Source organism: Pangasianodon hypophthalmus, chromosome 25 (genome assembly GCF_027358585.1).
Source record: "Pangasianodon hypophthalmus isolate fPanHyp1 chromosome 25, fPanHyp1.pri, whole genome shotgun sequence".
Lineage (NCBI taxonomy): Eukaryota > Metazoa > Chordata > Actinopteri > Siluriformes > Pangasiidae > Pangasianodon > Pangasianodon hypophthalmus.
In genome coordinates this window covers 11,013,112-11,032,940 of record NC_069734.1, presented here as the reverse complement: position 1 = coordinate 11,032,940, position 19,829 = coordinate 11,013,112, and the positions used below count along the sequence as shown (strand labels likewise).

General features: G+C 40.2%; 2 protein-coding genes across 2 annotated transcripts in view; one reads left to right on the top strand and one right to left on the bottom strand.

Moving 5' to 3' along the window:
* The window catches only part of mindy2 (MINDY lysine 48 deubiquitinase 2), a 34,915-nt gene extending 17,651 nt beyond the window's left edge, over positions 1-17,264 (bottom strand). The window contains exons 1-3 of the mRNA XM_026937436.3: positions 15,971-17,264; positions 14,294-14,351; positions 2,143-2,207 (exon numbers count right to left, since the gene is read on the bottom strand). Coding sequence (XP_026793237.3) covers positions 2,143-2,207; positions 14,294-14,351; positions 15,971-16,750 — 903 coding nt within the window. The 5' untranslated portion in view covers positions 16,751-17,264. The remainder of the gene's footprint in view (positions 1-2,142; positions 2,208-14,293; positions 14,352-15,970) is intronic.
* Positions 17,265-18,586: 1,322 nt separating this feature from the next.
* The window catches only part of adam10a (ADAM metallopeptidase domain 10a), a 94,731-nt gene continuing 93,488 nt past the window's right edge, over positions 18,587-19,829 (top strand). Inside the window, exon 1 of the mRNA XM_053229588.1 lies at positions 18,587-18,783. Coding sequence (XP_053085563.1) covers positions 18,717-18,783 — 67 coding nt within the window. The 5' untranslated portion in view covers positions 18,587-18,716. The remainder of the gene's footprint in view (positions 18,784-19,829) is intronic.

The following is a 19,829-nucleotide window of genomic DNA, read 5'->3' as shown; positions in this document are numbered from 1 at the left end:
GTCCATCCCTGCTGGAGCATTTACAGTCTTGAAATGACAGCAGCTCAGAAGAACATCTAACACTCACCAATTGAGCCAGCATTCAGCTTCAGGCTGAGCTACAACATAAACACACACGAACATCTGAGACACTTCTATTTTAATCCAGCTATTCTCACGCTTTCAGAGCCCACATACAAAAATAGACTCAAGTGCTCAGGAGTGCGAGTGGAGACAGAGGGAAAATGAACCTCACCTTAAAAGAGCTCCGGAAAAGGACAATGTGAGCAAAAACACATCACAGCTGACAAGGGCAGAAAGAAAAGACCTTTGAAATCCTGACAGCTGTATCATAATTAGGCTTTATTTTCAGAAGACGAACATCGTCGCTGTCAGTGCTGATAAAGGGCGATGAGACAATGAGCAGTGCTGCATTTCTGAGCATGCACTGTCTTTCTGTCTTTACTATGTACAGCATGTTCAGTACCGGAGAGCTGGCTCTGTACACTGTGATCCTCTCTCTCTCTCTCTCTCTCTCTCTCACACACACTCACACATACACACACACACACGCACAGAGATAGAGGTACGCCATTCTGGCCTGGTGCCACTGTCTTTGAAAGAGGAGCAGAACGCAGAGCAAGAGGAAGAAAAGGAGGATAAAACAACACACATCAGGGAGGAATTCTCATTTTTTTATTCTCTCCATCTCTCACTCTTTTCTACACTCTTTCTATCCCCCCTCCCTCTCTCTCTGTCTCTCTCAACACTCACTTCTTTGATCAGTAACATCTGCGTAAGCATTTCACCTGATCTAAACATGATCTCTTCTGAATAGCTAGAGTGCAGCTACACTAGCATCTGTGTTAACTGTTAAAAATGGATGATGATGAAAGCTTGGAGTTCTAGTTTGATAATAATGGAACTTGCAATTCATTTTTCACCTAATTGTTTGAACAGGCATATCAGTGACAACAGGCTTCTTGCTCTGTTGTTTTGGGACAAAAAATCCAGACCTTTAAGACTTTTATCAGATTATTATTTTTTTAAACTCTGCATACTAACTCACATTCTGTGTTCAATTTACTTTTTAAAAGTCATTAAATGTATCAGGAAAAAGGAAAAGATTAAATGTTTTATGCATTAGGTTAATGTCTACAACAGAATATCCATACTTTTTTCAGCATTTTCCAGGTATGGAAAAGTGGGCTTCTAAATTCCATACTTTTCCAGGCTCTCCAGACCTGTGCAAGAGCTCTGCCATGTAAACACACAACATTATCGCAATAATGAGCAAGGGCACCGTTGTTAAGTTCAACATGGTACAAGTACACAGATTATCTGAAAAGAACGATCGATGCAAGAAAATTATCTATAAAATGTGAAGGAGAAGAATATCTGCACCATGGCCAAATTAAAATGATATTAATTTTACCCAATACTGAAAATATAACAAAACCAAAATAGCATTGTAAGGTCATTGCTAACGTCAAAAATATTTCAGCAAAATTGTACCCATAATGATTTAAAAAAAAAAAAAAAAAAAAAAAAAACAATCATTGTTTGTGCTGATATGAATTTTGAACAATAGTTGTACATTTGATATGCAAAGCCAATCAGCAATGAACAGCACTGTTAATCCCGCCTCCAAATACTTTTACTTCCTGTTGGTATCAAACATGAACAGGTACTAAATACCACACTATTAGAAATTCTGGTGGTAGTCTTTTAGCCAGTGAAAGTTAAATTTCATGCAAGTTCATCTAAATCTAATTTAGATGAACTTGTGCAAGCTAAAGTCTGCCTAAAAGCGGAAAAAGTCTATTTTCTGCCGATTATGTACATCCTGTAAAGGAATCTTTGTCCCCTCACCCTGAACTCAATCACGCCGGAACTGCATGAGGGTATGAGAGCTATAATGAGAACGGTGAGAAGGTGTAAATGGTCCCACTGTTTGAGTAAGACAGCTGGGTGCACATGTGTGACTGCTAACACCTTCACCAATCCCTCTCATACAGCTCTGAGAATACACCAGACCATCCGATCCTGCGTGATGCATTTCTATGAGACGCCCTCACACGGCTCAGGCTTCTAAACACGAAGCAAATACCTCTGCTGTGTGTCCAGATGTTTGGAATACAGCACAGCTATAGAGCTCCTTACCTGCTCGTAGTTCAAACGCTGAACCTCAGAGATCTCTTTTGGTTTAGCATCAAGGATGTAGTCTCCTGTTGTGGAGAAAAAGAAGGAGGGGGAGAATAATGAGGGAAAGCACACATCAGAAACACTGTGCTCATTAAAACAGCCACACAAATGTAACATTGTCACAGCTCTCTCGGTATCCTCTGCCTAACGAACCATCTGCTCCTGTCAATTATCCACAAGCAGCAGCGCTTTCTATGCTCATTTCATAGATTTTTTTTTTTTCAGGTTTAACATGCAGATGTTTTTCCTGGAAACACAAAAATGGGACCAAAGGGTCAAATTGGCATATTATGCCAGTCAAACACTACAATTTGAGCCTGTATTTAGACCTGATGTCACATGGCCACTGTGTCATGTGCAGTATGAGGAGAGCAGAAATCCCCGATTGACTGCCCAAACAATCCATCTCCATTTATGCTGTTAGAGAACTGAATACATTTCTGATGTTGTTAGTCATTTCAGTCAGCTGACTCAAATTTTTCATTTTCTGGACTTTGTGTTTACATGTGGCAGTAATAACAACACTGACAAAGAGAAGCTATTCTACAGACAAAATGAACACTTTCTCAGCATCCTATCAGCCTGACAGGAAGGGTAATAGTGTCAAACTACTGGAGATTTTCCATACACAGTCTGTAGTCCCATATGAGTACCTACACTGTGGCATGTCAATCAGACATCAGTTTCATTCTGTCTGAATTGATTCATTGGCAGGGAGAGTTGTTCTCAAAGAAATAAGAAACACTGTGCAGTACAAGAGCCTTACTCAGACTTACATGGCAGAGGAAAACAGGATTCCCTCTGCCATGATAATCAAAGCAATCGGACAAGCCGGAAGCTCAAAAGCTTGTGTTTATTACAGTGAATCCTGTCTGGGACCACAGGGTGATTCAGCACGTCCTCTGAGAGCTCTTTCCCCCCGATTCTGATACGCAGCAGGGGCAGGACAGGCCTGACAGGCAAGCACACTCTCAAAGTGACCACCAGCACTGGGTCAAACTCGAACCATAAGGCACATGTCAACTACCTGATTAACATTCTCAACACTCACTTTCACTTTCTCCCTCTCTCTCTCCCTCTCACATACTCACACACACACACACACACACACACACACACACACACACACACACACCTCAGGCTGGCTCAGGAGCACAGGCAGCGATGCTGACCACTAAATCAAAACCTGAGCACAGTGACTTATACACTACTGGCTAGTTTTATTGATTCACATCCACTATTAAACACTCATGTAACTCAGGGTACAAAGCCTGTGAACTCACTGCTGTGTCATCGTCCTGCCCCACCCCTTGAGCTTTTCCACATTTTGTACAACCTGGAAATGAAAGGGACTTAATTGGTATTATACTTTACGTCATGAATCTACACAAAATAGCTTACAATAGGGCCTCTCGCACTGCTTTAGTTCCAGAACTAAATGTACAGTACTAAAGTACTGGGTGATTTTGCGTGAACTATTTCCCAGTACCGTTTAAAGGGTTGCATTCGCACCGACAGTGGGCACTATGAAGTGACGTAAGCCGTTCGACAGCGACGTCATTTGTGCCCGGCGTTCAACAACGGAAACAAAGAAGAACGATGTAAACAACCGGAGGATGGAGGACACTGTGATCCATCTATCGCTGTTCTCCATACTTGCAAAATAAGTTGACACTACAGTATGTTTACACAGCGTTTTAAATCATGGTGGGTGAGGGCGTTTTCGTACGTGTTTGGCCAATCAACGTCTACTTACGTCACGGATAGTACCAGTCGTGCTGGTTAGACCCTGCTCCAGAGTAGGAGCTAATTTGGTTCTCGAAAAAGGCAGTCCGGTACTAAAAATCGCACCCAGTTCCAGACGTGCGAAAACGCCAAAAAGTGGGTTGTTCCACAATTAGTTCAGGTAATAGGTTCCCGTGGTGCGAAAGGCTCTAATATAAAAGTGTGTGTGTGTGTGTGTATAGCAAAATTCTTTGTTACAATATAAAAAAAAAAAATAAAAATTGAGAACGCATAAGTGTTCACCTCATTGCTGTGTATTTAGTTCTGGTGCAATCAGTTGCCATCAAAATTTTGTCACCTATGTGCAATTAAAGTGTCACATGATCGCAATATAAATACTCCAGTTCCTGAAAGTCCACACAGACGTTTCAGAAGACCAAGGAGCTATCTAAACAAGTCCACAAGACCAACAAGTCAACATCTGATGGAGTACCTTTAAATTCATTACTAAAAATGGAAAAAAAATATGGCACAACCATGACTCGGCCTAGAGGGGGATGTTCAGCAAAAGACAGTGGCTGTGCAAGGAGGGCATTTGTCAGATTAGCAATCAAGAGATCAAGGGTAACTCTGAAGGTGCTGGAAAGATCCACAGCACAGATGGGATAACCATAGCCCGAATACGAAGAGAAAAAAGCTATACGATTTTGCCAATAGCCATGTTGGAGTCTTAAACATGTAGAAAAGGTCTCTCTGGCCTGATGAGACCAAAACATACCTGTACTGGCCTTGGCACAAACTGCAGTGTTTGGCAGAGAGTGGACATGGAGCAGAAAGCTCAACACTGCTCATCAGTAAGAACACCAGCCCCACAGTGAAGCATGGTGGTGGTAGCATCCTGTCATGGAGATGCTTTTGATCAGCAAGATGGATGAAACCAAATACAGGGCAATCTTAGAAGAAAACCTGTTCCAGTCTGCAAGGTACTCGAGACTTGTGAGGTTCAATAGGACAACAACCTTAAACTTACTGGGGTATATTGGGGTATGGGTACTCTATATGGGATGTCCTTTGTCTACTAAAAACGAGCTGACAGCCTGACTACTAGTTTAAATTCAGTGCATTTTTATCAATTCTGCGCAAAGTTGGGAGGCAGTGTTGATTCCTCAAAGCTGCTGTTTGTCACATAGGCATTGTATTGTCCAATACACACCAAAACACCATATATACACCCCCATAATATCTAAATAAAAGTAATTAAACCTAAAATAGTTCCAAAAAACTACTGCCTGAATTTCTTCAGAATAGGGACAGCAAACTGTTCAAGCCACCCAGAGTGAGGAGGAAAAGTGCCAAGCTGGTTAACTTGATTCTCACACACACTAGCTTCCTCTGCCAGCTGCCAAGAATGCAGACCCAGCACAAGCTGCTCCAGTCGGGCGCCTCAACCTTCTCCCTGCCCAGGAAACCCATTGCTTCCAAATCCCTCCCTCTCTACCCTCACTCTTCCTCTCTTCATATAATCCCTCCATCCATCCAGCTCTGTAAAATCACACTACTGTTGCTCTTTAAATCTTCCAGATACAGCCTTGGTGATTGCAAATAAAATTCAATTCTATTTATTCTGCTGCTTTCATTCAAAGCCAAATCACAAATGAGGCTGAGATCCAAGCACAGAGCTGAGCAGCTAAGGGGTTAAGGGTTCTGCTCATAGGCCCAACAGTAGCTCTCCGGCAGTTAACTTGGCACTGCTCATTTAAGCTTTGGAGAGAACTGAGGGACCTTATTACTCAATTCAATTTTATTTGTATTGTATTGTTTTTAACAACAGGCATCATCACAGAGCTGCTTGCAGATGTAGATCCATAATTAGATCCCTAATGTTTAAGCCAGAGGCAACATCGACAAGGAAAAACTCCCTGAAACAACATGAGATAGGAACCTTGAGAGGACAAAGACTCAAAAGAAAACCCTTCCTCTTCTGGATGACACCAGATAATAGATTATAAATCATTTATCTTCTACAGCTGTACACTATAGAGTAGGCTTATGTGATATCATCCCTACACAATATTACATTTGCCAGTTTATTGGAGATTATATTACCAGACCTGCCAACTGTTACGCATTTTGCGTAGCAGCTTGGCAAAAAACATCGGAATATGCATACTTTACAAGTTATCACTCAAAAAAACCTATGTTGAAAGAGCAGTATATTTCTTCCACAAAAAATTAGAGATGAGCAAACTGACATGAGAACCTGGAAAGATCTGCTCAGGTGTTTTAAACTCTCCAAAATGAAACAGACACTTCCTGGAAGCTCTGCCGCTTACTAATTCTGTCACGGTAAATGGAGATTGTTTGCATGTGATATAAAATCATGTTCGATGTATGTATGATTTAGCTAACCTTAGACAAGTACATATTTAACATCAGTTAACTGTAGTTATTAGGGATGTACCACTTGTTTCACTGAGAGAGAAGGAAAAGAAACAAAGATTTTGACCCAGAAAGATTAAACTTTTTTTTTTGACTGGCATTCTGCTGATCTCTCCTGTTCAACACTGAGCAGTATCAACAGAGGCAATGTCATGTGAACATTAGACAACTGATTTCTAAAAGAATTATATGGTAATGTGAAGCTATGTTTTTTTTTTATAGTTTACTGCTCACTTAAATCACTTAAAAATCCACCACCCACTTGAGCTTTCATGAATTTCTAACTTTCAGACTGCACAGCTCATAATACCAGCTCATAATAATCTTAAACCTGAACTTGTGGAAATGCTCATTTTCCTGTCTATGGATGATTAAATTGTTTACCATGATATTATAAGATTATAAATTGCAATCAATGAACAATCAATATCGCACAAACCTACTTTAGAGCATCAGGGTCTTTATGATTACAGCAGCAGTTCTTAGGTACAAGTCTACAGTATCCAGGTGGGATTATTTGCTGAAGAAGACTTTTAGTTAAAACCTTTGTCAACATGGTTTTAAGTGTCATAATAATAGTATAATAAGCTTAATTTATTTAGTACTAATTAAATTCTATTAAAAATCTATCTAGTTGAAAAACATTTATCAGGAGTGGATTAAATTAATTTCCCCTCACTGGCTAATTTAGTAGGTATTTATACAGTCTCTGTTGCTAGGCACACGTTACCCGGCAGGCCCCCTTTAGCCCATCGATCAGTGTAAAGGCCTCTAGTACTACAGGTGACCAGATGTTTTTCTGGGTGGTGGATTAATCTCAGCACAGCAGTGACACTGACAAGTTAATGTGTATGGTGCTGGTATCAGTGTGAGTACTGTGATAAAAGGTTGATGGAAAATATTAACAACATTAGCTAGATGCAGATTTGATCACAGTCACAGAGGTACAAACTGGAGCATGTTAGCAGAGAGCTGATGCAAGCATTTTTCTGATTCTGTTTTTATTAAAGACGTGACCTTCCGTCACCTACTTCCAGTAAAATCCTGCCCAACGCAAAGCATCCAGGAAAAATGGCAGGAAAAAAAATTTGCTTCTAAAATCTGTCAACTGTTTTTGTTTTGCAGTCAACAGTAAGTTCACCACAGATGCTATAAATAACAGTAAGAAGTTTTCAGGAGCTTTATAAAAATCACTGGATGAACAGATCACACAAGCCAAGACTAACAACCGGGCCTGGTTAAACTTCAGTCTACTTTGAGAAGTTACTCTCAGCAGCGTGCTTGTGCATGCTTTCATGGACTACTGGCTTTTGCCTGGAAATAAACTACACCAGAGCAATGCGATACAACTAGGGAGCAGTGGCCAGCATGCAGAATGCTTTCCACTGGAACCAAACCATTAATTAAGCCCTTATGACCATTCAGCGTTGTTAGCTAGAGCGTCCATCCGTGCAGGAAGAGATGGGGGAAGGGTGTTATGGATCCCTGTACATTTCCAGTGAACACTTCACAGAACATATTTGTACAGGCGTAAACATACACAGCCACCATGTGACAGTTTACACATTTTCATAAGCAAAAAGTGGAAAGCAAGAAGACCTGAATTAATTAGCAATGCATGCTTTCTTAGATCATCTTTCTACCAGGGGTGTTTTCTCAGCAGTGGAAGTACAGAAAGAATATATAAATTCCTCGGAGTGTGGAGCTGCTCTCCAGCCATTCGGGTTTCCTTTCAAAAATATTCGAGTTTAATCTCAGGCTTGGTGAGGTCGAACTCCTGATAAAAGGCTGAGGCTCATAATCTCCTGCTCCTTTCCTGCACCTGCCCTTATCCACATTTAACTCCACCATTCTGCTCTCATCCTAGGGAACATGAGCCCCTTCGGTCTCCTACACGATTGACTGCTGACTGTAAACTATCTTGCTATAATAAATATCATCATATATTGTGATAATTTAACCTGGGACACTTGTTTCATTAATGATCAAGTTCATTTTCTTCTCATGCAAAGTCAAGACCTCCTTTCATACACGAATACTGTTTCAGCAGTAAATAGTAATGCTGCATCATTTACATTTAACCAGTTTCTTTTTTTTTTTTAATCAATCATTCTCATCTATTCATACTTCACAACTGCACAATAGAAAAGACTGTATTTAATCATATACACAGAATACCACCAGCTGATGAAGTACCTACACAGGCATGCATCAAGGCCATTTATTTTCCAGAACAAGTACGAGAACAAGTAGCTGTTTCTTGGTACTTGTTGATACTGATACAGAATTGAGTAACCTACTTACTATTAAGGGATCAGTGGCATCACGGAACATTTTATTTAGCTCCGTTTATGTTGGTTATGGCCTCCCTTGCAATCTCTGTTAAAAGATAATGTTTAAGACTCCTGAGTAGTGCAACAGAAAATAGTTCGCCTTATTGTTAATAGATCATGAGTTTGAATCTTGATGACGCCACAGATATCCATGGGCAGCAGTCAAGGGAGCAAAACCGACCATGCTCTCTGGGTGGGGGTGGGGGGTGTTATATCCTTTCCCCTGTCAGTCACAGCAACATTAGCCAATTGTGGGCATCTGTGAGCTCATGTATATGGAAGAGGGCAGAGAGCACTTTCCTCTGAGTGTGTTACGCTGCCCTGTGACACACCATGAGCAGCAGTTCAAACAGATAAGGTTGGCTTCATGTGTCTCGGAAGAAGCATGTGTTCACTTTCACTCTTCTCAGTTGTAGCTGTCGTATGATGATCAGCATGAATTGTGAAATATGATATCGGACATTAGTATCAAATAATTTTTACAAGTACGAACAAATGAGCATGGTACTGGACTGATACTTGATGCCAGTATACATATAGCTTGGTGTAGGTCTTATTTATGCTAGGGACACTGTGGACGCTGTACACAACCTTTTTAAACTGGAGACTATTTAAAGTCTTTTATTTAATAGCTTGTGGCAGAAACTGATCCATGCTCTTCCTAAAAGATCACTGAAGCTGGTATTTAGTTTCTCAGGGGGACATCTGTAAGAAAATGTCTCTATAATAAAACTCCCTCATATAGAAGTCTATAAATGAACACAGCACAAGCAAGGTTCCTTTCCTTACCTGCAAACCTGGATGTTTATTTCATACCTGGTGATATGGTCACATTACTGTATTATGGATTTATTTGCAGAGAACTACAATCATTATTTTGTAGCATATTTAAATATAAAGTAAGGCTTTATACCAGCTGTAACTGACATTATAATGGCCAATTTAATCAGCCCGGAGCATTACGCATTTTACTTTCAGCTCTCAATGAAGACAAATGTAGGCCATGTCATCAACAGTAACTTTTACATTTTAGAACACTTTAAAGCATTCATCATTCTGTGATTGTTGAACGTGCTTAAAAAGAGTGTGTGAATTTAACACTGGGTAAAATGGAAGCATATCCTTTCTCATGATACACTAGATACAAACTAAACTTGCTTCAGAAACGCTTTTGATAAGAACCAACAAGGTTTCCCATTGATCAGGAAAGTCAATCCTCCTTCTCGTCGCTAGCACTTTAAAAAAAAAAAAAAGTTACACCCATGTCACTTCAGTAGATCTGTAGCAAGTTGACCAATTAAGATGCCAAAAGTGTGTATCAGTGAGGCATGGAGAAACAGGAAACAGTGAGCTGTGCTCATGACCAGAAGCCAAATACTGATAAAAATGATAATCTATTAAGGCATTGATGTATAAACGAAATAAACCCTTCCTTTAAAGGCAAGAGCAACTATTTATACAGTGTTAGCGCAGTCTTGTTCTCAATTTAAACTGGACAAATTTGTCATATCATGACTTGTGAAGCATGCTGGCACAGAGCAATAAAAATGCTGTTACACTCATGCACTCAGGAGTGCTGCCAATCATATGGGTGTGGAGGTAGGGCATGAATTTTAGGGTGAAAATCAATTGTACCTATTATTATGAGGAGTAGTAAAAACATGTCATTTGGTATACAAATACCAGAACAACCATTGAGTTTGAAATCAGACTGCCTTTAGCTTGGTAAATTGTAACATTTTGTGCACTATATGACAGGTGAAAAACGTAGAAATACATGTTTTCAATAATTTAATATTTATTCCCCAAAAGGTGCAATGTTAGAACAATTCCATTAGGAAGTGTCAGTGTAGAAACTACCAGATTAGTGAGCCACAAGTTTCATCAAGTCTTGCTTGACATCAATAAATTAATGAATAAAAAGATTCAATATAATAAAATGTTCTTCAAAATTCACTTAAAAGGCAAACGATAGAGCGCAAGTTTTAATTTCATTAAAGATATTCCTTTGAAAACAAATATAAGCGTCAATGAGATACTGGGCTAAAATTTAAAAATATTTATTAATAATAATTATTATTTATTACCATTATTTAAATATTTATATATTATTTATTATGACTTACCAAGCGAGACATATTGGAATTTTAAAACTTAAAGTGATTTTGAGTTTCTCATGTCAAAATACACATGTTTAGCACCCCTCATATTGTATACGCACACTTTGACGAAACTGACACACCCTAGTGCGGAGGCCAGTTCTGTCACTCCGTAATGCTAATCGACATAAACAGACAAATAAAAAGTTGCTTTTGAAATAAAATTATTGATTAGCCTCATGATCCAATTAATAGAGCTGGCCCTATAAATGATTAAACAGTGATAGTCCAGATTGTGTTTTTATTTCCATCAGTAAAAATACAGGCTGTGTCTCAAGCATCCATGAACAATAACTGTTTTATTCAAATTACATTATGATCTGAGACTCTGTAATCTGATATGTAACTTTAAAGAGGCACAAGCTTTATACTCATCTGGAGAATATTTGTTTTCATGCCTGAAAACGTCCTTTCTGCCACAGAATGATGTCGTCATGCACCTAGCAAGCCTGGTCCTGGTTCCTGACACACTTAGAGAGATGCTAAGGTCCACTTCTAGAATATTAGAAGATTAATTACCGCTTTTCCAGCAGACATGGACTGAAATTAAATTATTACTGCCAACTGCTAGACAAATCACAGCTTTATATATTGTTCTAATACGTTATAATTTTAACTATTCACAGGGGTTTGTATGGCCGACATTCCACCTAAACAATAGATTTAAAAAAAAAAAAATTTTTGTTATTTAACAAAAAAGAACATATAATAATTGATACAGTAAAGCTTTCTGTAAGGAGTCTCCAGCCTCCAAATGGAATTATGGGACTGCTTTCTCTACATTCATATTAGTTCAATATAAGAAACAATATAAGAAAGTCTTTACTTTAAGATAAGATAAGCTTTACTTTAGCAAATGCTGTCCACCTATGAGCCTACTCCTGAATGGGACACATAACAATAGTATTTTGAAGTAACTATGTATAATACCAAATACTGTGTGTGATGAATATCGCAACATATCACATACATGCTTTCTAGTTTGCCATTTAGTTAAACACTGCCATCATCTTTATACACGCGCTGGACAGAAAGCAGCCCTCTATGGAACGGCGTTTCCAGCCCAAGTCAGTGATTTTGGTCTAGTAAATCAAACAGCCACAGACGCATGAACCACATGTTTACTATTGAGTCATTATGGCTACCAGAAACCTTCTCTCCACTCAACACTGCCGAGAAAATCCAAAGTCAAGCTGTCGTCGCACAACTCATGATTATGACAACTGTCACCTGATCACAACATGATCATAATGGTTCTCGTTTAGCTATGTGAAGAATGCAAGTATTTCTTCTCTGTATTTTGTCAGCTAGAGAAAATCAGCACAATTTGATATGTGATGGGTATGAACGAAACACTCTCTCTCTCTCTCTCTCTCTCTCTCTCTCTCTCTCTCACTCTCTCTCTCTCACTCTCTCTCTCTCACTCTCTCTCTCTCTCTCTCTCTTCCATCCCAGCATGACTAATCTGGACCCCTTTCAAAACTTCCCGGCTGTCGCATAACTTAGCAGCTGCTGTATTTCATATTTCTTTTTGTAACATCAAGACAAATCAATAAGCAACGCTAAATTACATTTTAAAGATTTTAAACTAAGTGGTGTAATGAAAACCCACAGTTTCAGACTTGGATGCCAGGTGCAGAAGAAAGCTAAAGATTTCTCAGTAATAAGACACGCCCACACCCCCTATCACAGATTACAGTGTGGGTGCAGTGCCAGAGCAGTGCCTAGGAGGGGCAGCGGATCACGGATTGAGTTTCCCTGACGTAAGGGGGGTATTCCCCAGACCTGATGCTGTCCATCAGAATGCCGGCCTCCTGCACACACACACGCCAGCTGTCTGTTTGTGAAGGCTAATCTGTAGATTCCCTTTCAGACATGCAGTCCAACTCACTGACTCGTAGGTGGGGAAGCTAGAAGTAAAATATTACGTATTATTGGTTGATATTTTCCTCCCACCGGTGCATGCACGGAAATGTGAGCAAAATCATTGCATTGTCTAACACGATAACGTATTTTGCACAATACAGCGACACAAGTTTTGACACAAAGTTGTCTTTAAAAATTCTAATACCACAGCGCTGATGAATTCTCGATTCTGATTAGTCAGAAAATGTTGATTAATTTTCCACAACAGCAGCCCTGAAAGTCATTCCGGCTACAAGCAAAATCACAGTTTTACATTAATGCGCTCCTTCAACTCATAACAGGGATTGTATGGCAGACTCATAAACATATATTTTAAAGAGTTTCGTTGTTTAAATGTTTTCTGTGAGGAGAGGTTTATTTAGCATGTTTGGAAGGAGTCTCCAGTGTCAGAGGTAAAGCTTTGCCTTTACATTTTTCCAACAAGGGGAAGTCTTCAGGACAGAGGCAGACTTTGCACTTTCTGGTTTCTCAGTAACATGACAAGCTGACTTTTTGTCTTATTAACTTTAACTAAATTAAAAGAGGGGGGAAAACAAGAGAGCCTTGTGAGGGAACAATTGTTTACAGCTCTTATAACATAAGTGAGGACAATAACTAACTTGTTTCGAGGATGTTCCACAAGCTTAACTACAAACGATTAAACGTACACTAAACCTTTATATATAAAGCTTTAAGCGGGACATACAGAATGTGTCCTAACAGAGTCCCCAGAAGATTTGCAGTCCACTATCCTGTAATTCTGATAACCACAGCATCTTAGGCTTGAATTACCACCCTAAAGACAAACTAGCAATCAGTGAGTGCCTTGAGGCTGTTTTAAGAGTTTCCTGCTTCAGAAATTCTAAACCTGTGTGTGTGACTGTCTTACTCCTCTCTCTAACACAAGTTCAGGTCAGGACAGTCTGTGTTTGGAAATAGTTGAGCAGTGTGTTTTTCTTTTAACAATCTGAACTATGCAAGATTCTGTTTTGTGCTACACAGTTTCATTCAATAAAAAAAAAAAAAAAAAAAAAGTTCACCTTTCTAAATAGAGGATGCACTGATCCCATTCTTTCATTTTCAATACAGTACTAATACAGTAAGTGAGCAAACTCCATACAAGTGAGTTAGGTGACATGTCTAACAGCCATGATGGCAGTAGGCTTTAAGACGTGTTAAGTTCTCATCATCACTCGTTTATGGCAATACGTCAGTGGACTGAATAAATGATTATGTCTAATCTCATCCAATACAGAACATTCGGGCTGATTTCAGCTCCAATACTCAATGTCAGCTTCGTATATCCTTATTTCTAAATATAATTATCCTAGTAATAAAAATAGAAATGTGTGTATTGGACCTCATATCGATTCATCATCATAACCTCCCAACATGATGTTCCAAATGAATCGAACTGCGGTGAGCTATTAATAATGTTTGGTTTTCATTCCTAACTCTGCTGTCCACATTATAAAGGCTGTCTGCAATACAGAAGTGACATAAAGCTGCCATAAAGTGACAGAATGAATCAATTCAATTTATACTCACCCAGATACTCCATCAGCTGCTCTGCTGTTATGATCTCCATCATTGGTGGCAACTTGACCTGGAAAAGACCAAAAACAGTCATGTTAAAATCAAATCTACACAAAGTTAACTTTAACGTGTAGTCGATCAGCCAAGACATGTTGGGCGTCTGATGTTTGCTTCTTTAGATTTGCACTGGAGCTATGACAGTAATGTAGCCAACAAAGGAATGAAAATCTCTCTCAAATCTATCTCATCCAAAATATTTTCCCTAAATATCTGCCTCAGACCATCCAGTTCATCAGTGATGCCACACAAACTCGTTGGTGTAGTTTAGAAAACAGGATGATTTACTGTCATTTTTAAACACGAGCACGACTTCAGCTGAACGCTGTAATATTATGGGGGCAGCCATCATGGATATTAAACTGCAATTATTATAATTCCGTCTCCTTGGGCTCCTCCTTTCAAAGTTTAAAAGTGGAATTGTCCTGGAAATTATATGGATAACACCGTTGCATTCTGAAGTTATAGTTTAAATCCTGGTAATATTACTATTGTAGCTTAACAATGGCATTTAATGCAAGCGTATGAAGATTTGTGCGTGAATTAATGGAAACGATTTCCATTACGTCCATTATTTATTAGCTACATTAGCCTCAAAGCTCTAGTGGAAAATTAAAGAAGCAAACGTCAGGCACTAATCGCATATTAGCGAGTCTACTAGGTTTGGGGAAATTGGGACATTTTTTACTGAACCTTTTCTTTAAATTTCGTCCTTGATGTACCAATCATTTCCAAACAGGTAAGTTTTCAAAAGCAGCCATGAAGCCGAGAGATAGCGAGCCTCATTTTGAAGATTAAAGCACGAGCACTCACAAGGAGCCTTCTCTGCCTGCCAGGTAGCCGTCAAACACAGTAATTAAACGTTATCTTTATGATGCAAATGAGGCTGAGGCTGAAATTCAGCAGAGAGCTGTATACTGGTGACCATTTATGGACTGCGTAACCAAGACACATGCAGGACGGGATGACAGCATGCCAGGGAAAACAGCTTTAAATGAGCTTTGGAAAGGCTGTAGAATTTTGCGATGAGAGGAAATCCAACAAACAGGACCTTTCTGGCCTGAACGCATTTCCAGATGTGCTGCCGGATTCAAGCTGTGATGACAGAAGGCTTCTGACTGAAGAAAATATGAACTTTTATTCCAATCGTATTCCGTACAGGACAACCACTTTACTTTCACGCTGAAAATATGCCAATGTTCATTAGATTTACTTCACTCATTTCAGACAACTGAACAAAACTGCATCTGATGAGCTCCTTTGTGTTAACATAAGTACAGTGTTTATGTTTAAGTTGAGCTTCACAATTTAGTTCATAAAAATAATGGACTGGAGATTTTTTACAATAAAATAAAAAATAAAAAACATTTGAAGAGTAGAGGTGAACGGTGATGTGTGTGTGAGGTTGTGACTTTAGTTGAGAAGGGTTATGTTGCAATATGCTGTGCAATAAACTATTGCTCACGCAGTCTGACTTACTCACAAGGTGTGAGAGCCCAGCCCAAACATTCCCAAACAAATATCCTTATATATTCCAACAAGCACCTTTGGCACTGATGCATAAGATTTGTGATGATAACAACAACAATTATTATTATTATTATTATCATTATCATTATTGTTATTATTTACCTTCCAGGCCAAAAGAAGAACATTCATAATAGCCAGCAGAGGGCATGGGCCATTCTCATTCTGGGTGATGATAGGCGTGTTCTCCTCCTTCCACCTGATCCACTTGATGTGGTAGATGGACTGACCTGCACCGCCTCGCTCCCTGCAGCTCTGAGCTTTGCCCCCTTCTGCCCCAAGTTGGCCCTGAGGGACCACCGCCAGTCCCTTCTCCTGATCCTCCAAACCTTCACTGACAGGCTCAGAGCTGGGACAGGAGGAGTTCAGATTAGAGAAGGACTCCAGGGAGTCCAGGCTGGGCAGCCCCTGAGACAGGGTGCCTTCATGAGACTCGGACTTGGCCTTGGCAGCACTGCTGTCAGCACACACACTGCTCGCCTCCTGGACCTCCTGCTCTGGAACATCCGCTCGCCCACTTGCAGTCCCTACAGAGGGCTCCTCTCTGCTCGGCTTGTTTACTAACTTCGAGTTTGGAGCGTCATTATTTCCGGCAGCGGATTCACACGCAGCGTGACCCAGCCCGTTCCCCGGTTCTTCTCCAGACTGCACGAGCTTTCCGCCTGCCTCCATCATTTCACAAACATCCGCTCTGTCTGCGCGAGACGCGGCGTTAGCGCTAGCATTAGCATTAGCACTTGGAGTAGTAGTAGTAGTAGTGGTAGTAGTAGTGGCGCTTGTTGTGCAACTCGGACCCAAACTGCTGACCGACAGCTCTGCGTTCGCGCTGTTTCCTCCCGTTTCTCCTGCCGCGGCGTCTCCGTGCAGGCTCACATTTCTCTCCATCTCGACAGCTCGTCGAGCGCAGCCCCGTTTTCGAACTAAAAACACAGCTCCGGTCTCAGCAGCGCCGTCGACGCCATGACGACGACGTCTCTGCCTCTTACGTCACCGCTCTGGAGACTCCTAATAATTCACTGTGGCCGTGTTCCGATTGGCTCGTCCCTTCCTGCACACTCGTGCACTAGCTTATGCGCACTAGATAGGAAGAACACTATTACCGACTGTTCAATCGGACGTCACCATTGTTTCATTTCACGCAGCTAAGCCGATAACTAGCGACTTGTTTACCTTTTTAAACAAGATTTATATAGTAGATTAGTGTTGATTCCACGTTTAACATCATGTATAAATATCATTTTAGGAAAGCTTATAGAAAAAGGTGAATGTAACTCTAAGCGGTTATAAACATATTCAGGTGGGTTTCTTCTTCACGGTTAATGTATTCTAATTCAATCAGTCACGCGCAGGGATTCAACGCACGAGCTAAGAGGAGCGATATTACAGAGCACGCGCACACAAACTGGACCGAAGCGCCAGTCTGCAGCCCTACCCGCCTGTCACTGCGCATGCGCAACAGCAACAACAACAACAACAACAACAACAATAATAATATCACCACAATAATAATAATAACAACAACAACAATAATAATATCACCACAATAATAATAATAACAACAACAACAATAACAACAACAACAGTAATAATAATAATAGTAATATCGTTACTATTATTATTATTATAATTATTATTATGGTGATAATAATAATGATAAGAAGAATAAGAAGGAATTAAATCCCTTTCCCCTTCTTATTTTCTTCTCTTCATTTTTTGTCTTGTTATTAATTTTCTTTATTACACATCTATTACATATCTACGTCACTGGGTGGATCAGGAGTTATAAAATGCAGGAATAGTCAGATCATTTAAATCGAAATTCATGATTGGTTTTATATTCGTTAAGTGACCCGAGTTAAACCTGACCACACCTGCAGACTGAGGCTAATTTTGAGAAACACTGCCCCCATCCCACACACCACACACACCACACCGCACACACACACACCACACACCACCCAGTCTGTCTGCATGCCAGTTACAGTCTGCACACAGAGTTTTGCAAATCAGTCTTGAAACCTCTAGGATAATCTGTATTTAGCTTTTCTAACTTAAAATATCTTGTTTTGAATTCACAAGCCAAAACGTGCACACACTTTACTTTGTGCAGTATTTACATTGACCACATGATGGCGACTTCACCATGCAATACTGATGTCAGGCCACTATTATTATTTGTTATTTACGTTTCTTTAAATGAGAAGATGTTTATTTGATTTTATTAATCTAACACCATTGGAAGAAGAAGGTTCAGTGAATATAAAAATTAAGCTTTTTTTTTTTTTTTTTTTTGCTGTGATTCTAAAGACTGCAACACACTTCAATGCCAAAAGTATCTTCCTACATATTCCAAATGATTACAGGAAGAACTCATATATGTGTGTGTGTGTGTGTGTGTGTGTGTATGTATGTATGTATGTGTATACACACACACACACACACACACACAAAATTGAACCTAGGACAAACAGAATTTAAATTCCAGGGGAAAAAAAACAAGTAAAGCCTCAGTGTCAGAATATAAGTTAAACACAAGTAAACAGGTAGAAATGACTCTCAGTGTTCCTTTCATATTTTCTGTATAGCCTATCTGATATCTCAGTATTCACTAGGGGGCGGGGCTTGCGGCACTTCCTGGCTCTGGCGTCACCTGTTTGGAGTCAGTGACGTCCGGTTGCTGGAGCGGTGACGTCACGCCGCAGAGGGGCAGCAGCCGCCGCCGCCGTAAACACGGGCTGCTGTGCCTTTAAGAGTTAATAGGTATCGAAACTGAAAAACTGAAACACACACACACACACACACACACCACACACATATACGCAGAAGCCTTGGCGGTGTCAATGTGCGCGCGATGAATTTATTCGCCATGGTTCTGTTTAAACTCTTCGTGCTGCTTTACTGCCTGAGTGACTCAGTGGGTAAGTGTTGCATTGTTTTTATTCCGCTGGTTACTGAAAGTGGCGGAGGCTTGCTGTTAATCGGCTTGTGGAGCTGCTATGGGAGGGGTGACGGAGTAGCGCTCGGAAGTGAGATACAACACATAACCTACAGATACTCCAGTACAAGTAGAAGGGCTTCTTATCGGGTTAAACATTCGACATAGTTTTTGTAATGTGTTTCAACTTAAAGCCTGAAGCAAGACTGACTGAACAGTTTGGGCACAAAGTCAGGAAGAAGCCATTATTCATGTTAGTAGCTGTCAAACCCAAACCCGGCTAATTGGCTAGCTAGCTAAGTTCCAGTAATGTTACAGATGTGACGTTAGGGTTTGACGACACGCCAACAAAAACAGTGCTATGTCCCAGAAAAGCCGCAAGATATCTAATAATAGTAATAATTCCAGAGAAGAAAAAGTGACTGACTAGCAGACAAGAAGCTGAGTGAGGGGGAAATGCAGGTATTTTATCTGAGCCAGGTGCACTGAGTGGAGCAGGCTTCAGGGTGGGACTTGGACTTGTTATTTGCTCTTGTTTGTTGCTGTTCCCAGAGAAATCCTTGTTTACAACACAGTGCAGATGTGTTTATAAACTTCTCATATGTGTACAGTGTTACTGCAGCAGGACAAGCCCAGGCTTGAGTATAGCAGGAGTGGAAAAAAAATAAAAAATCTGCTGCAGTTGATGGCACTCCTTCACTCTATTCATAAACTCTAAGAACTTACTACGAACTTTCCTTTGTGATTATTTCCTGTCACACACTGAGTTTCCTTACTGTAGTGCAGGATCTTTCGTCTTTCTTAATCTCTCACAGCTCGCCTCCACTGAAATCACCAGCACTTAACCCGGCTTTACACCGGACGAGTTTGTTCTCACAGAAAATCTCACATCGTAAAAGGATTCTTTGGTCGTGAGATGAGATCGCTGGTCTTAAACTACAGCGTGCCTCAGAAGTCTCCATACACTGGGGACTGTGTACGCCAGCACCATATCGGTTGTGCCTTCGTCAGTGGATGTTCGCGGACGTC